This window comes from Prunus persica, chromosome G3, assembly GCF_000346465.2.
Source record: "Prunus persica cultivar Lovell chromosome G3, Prunus_persica_NCBIv2, whole genome shotgun sequence".
In the NCBI taxonomy this organism is placed as follows: Eukaryota; Viridiplantae; Streptophyta; class Magnoliopsida; order Rosales; family Rosaceae; genus Prunus; species Prunus persica.
The window spans coordinates 8,873,645-8,875,334 of NC_034011.1; the positions used below are offsets into that span (position 1 = coordinate 8,873,645).

Sequence of the window (1,690 nt, forward strand, 5' to 3'; positions counted from 1 at the left end):
AATTCACAAGGGAAGTTTTTAGTGATGAAAATTGGGATCAAACAGGTCAACAATGGTATAAGAGGGATCTAAATCCTATTGGCATTGATGAAAATTGTGTTGTGTATTCATTTATCTTGGACAAAGGAGAGAACATGTAGCACAAAAGCAAAGTAGAACACATCAATTTATGTATAGAGAACATTAATCAGTACTTTCTACTTCTTGGATCAAGGAAGAGGTGCCAAGGACGATGTAGCACAACCAAGAGCCTTTGTCACGCCAGTAATTGTGGGCTTGACATTAGAACACACAGAGGTAAGAGGGCCTTTGTCTCCACCGTAGGTGAGATCAATGTCAGTCAACTCCACATTCTCACACGGTTTGCCCGTGGTACATACAAGCTTGACTGCAAGTGGAGTGAAAGATGAGCCCTTAATGTTCTTGAAGCTGACATTGTTGATCTTAACTTTTGACGGAGGCTTTTGTTCACACTTAGTATATGGGCAGTACAATTGGTCTATGAGGATAGGGTTACTGACATTAACCATGATAATATCCTCATAGTGTATACCCGAGGCAGAGCTAGGCGAAGGAGAATCTGGAAATGTTTTGATTCTCACACCGTTCTCCGTATTAGTCAGGGTGCAGTTCTTAACTATGATCCCGGTCACATCCTTTTCTTCCTTATATTTTCCAAGGCTTCCAATGCTTATTCCATGGCCTGGCCCACAAGTAACACCAGTCACTGTGATTTCGTGGGAGTCATCACCAATAGAAATACAGTCATCCCCAGTTCCAATCTTTGAATGAGTAATGTTGATACCAGTCGAAGCCCCGATATGGATTCCATCTGTGTTTCTGCTCTCGTCAGGTGCTGTGATGGTAAGCTGTTGAAATGTAGTATGGTTGCACCGGAAAACATGGATGTGGAAAAATTTGCTGTTAAGTGAAGTTATGTCCTGAACTTTGGAATTTGTGAGGAATTCAAACCGCAGATTAACGGGAGGAGGTTTGCAATTTTTGTTTTTGTGGCAGTCATTTTGATTCCAAGAAAGTGCTCCTTGGCCATCAAAAGTCCCACCACCTGATAAGGTGAGCATGTCAATGTACTGAAAACCAACCCAAGTATCCGGTCTTGTGAGTTGGCCAGCGTCTGCTGGAGCCTGCAATGTGCCTTGAACTTGCATCTCAATAGGAGCCTTACAGGGGCCTCTGAAAGTTGCTTCTTTTAACTTGTATGTCCCGCTCGGAACGACAACTTTACTCGCGGATGGCGATGCACATGCATCACTCCAAGCCTTGGCCAAGGCCGTACTGACATCAGAGCCAGGCTTTGCACCGTATGTTGCACTTGTGGTTGTTAGTTCATCTATTTTTTACCATATTCTTTTAATTTTTCTTATAATCCATAGGTTTTGCTTGCTATCTACCGGTGACATCCATCTTGATTTTCCTTCCAATTTGTTATTTTATTCTCTGTTTTTTTTTTTTTTTCCCTTTGGAAGGATGATGAACTCCGTTTTGAGTGAAGGCCATTTAAAGTCCGATTGGGAAGGCTCACACCATCAAACTATCCGACCAATCACAACTATTTTTAGACACAGTTGCATTCTAGTTTAGCTTTATGTTCTGTAAATAGTAAGCCGATTAGCATAGAGAATATCGTCACCAAAGGCGATTTCTAGGACGTGCTAGCTGTTTGTAGTAC

At 42.0% G+C, this 1,690-nt stretch overlaps 1 protein-coding gene across 1 annotated transcript in view; it reads right to left on the reverse strand.

Annotated features, from left to right (window-relative positions):
- Window positions 210–1,690, reverse strand: part of LOC109947980 (exopolygalacturonase-like) — a 1,856-nt gene continuing 375 nt past the window's right edge. Inside the window, exon 2 of the mRNA XM_020559865.1 lies at window positions 210–1,351. Within this exon, the coding sequence (XP_020415454.1) occupies window positions 210–1,351 (1,142 nt within the window). The remainder of the gene's footprint in view (window positions 1,352–1,690) is intronic.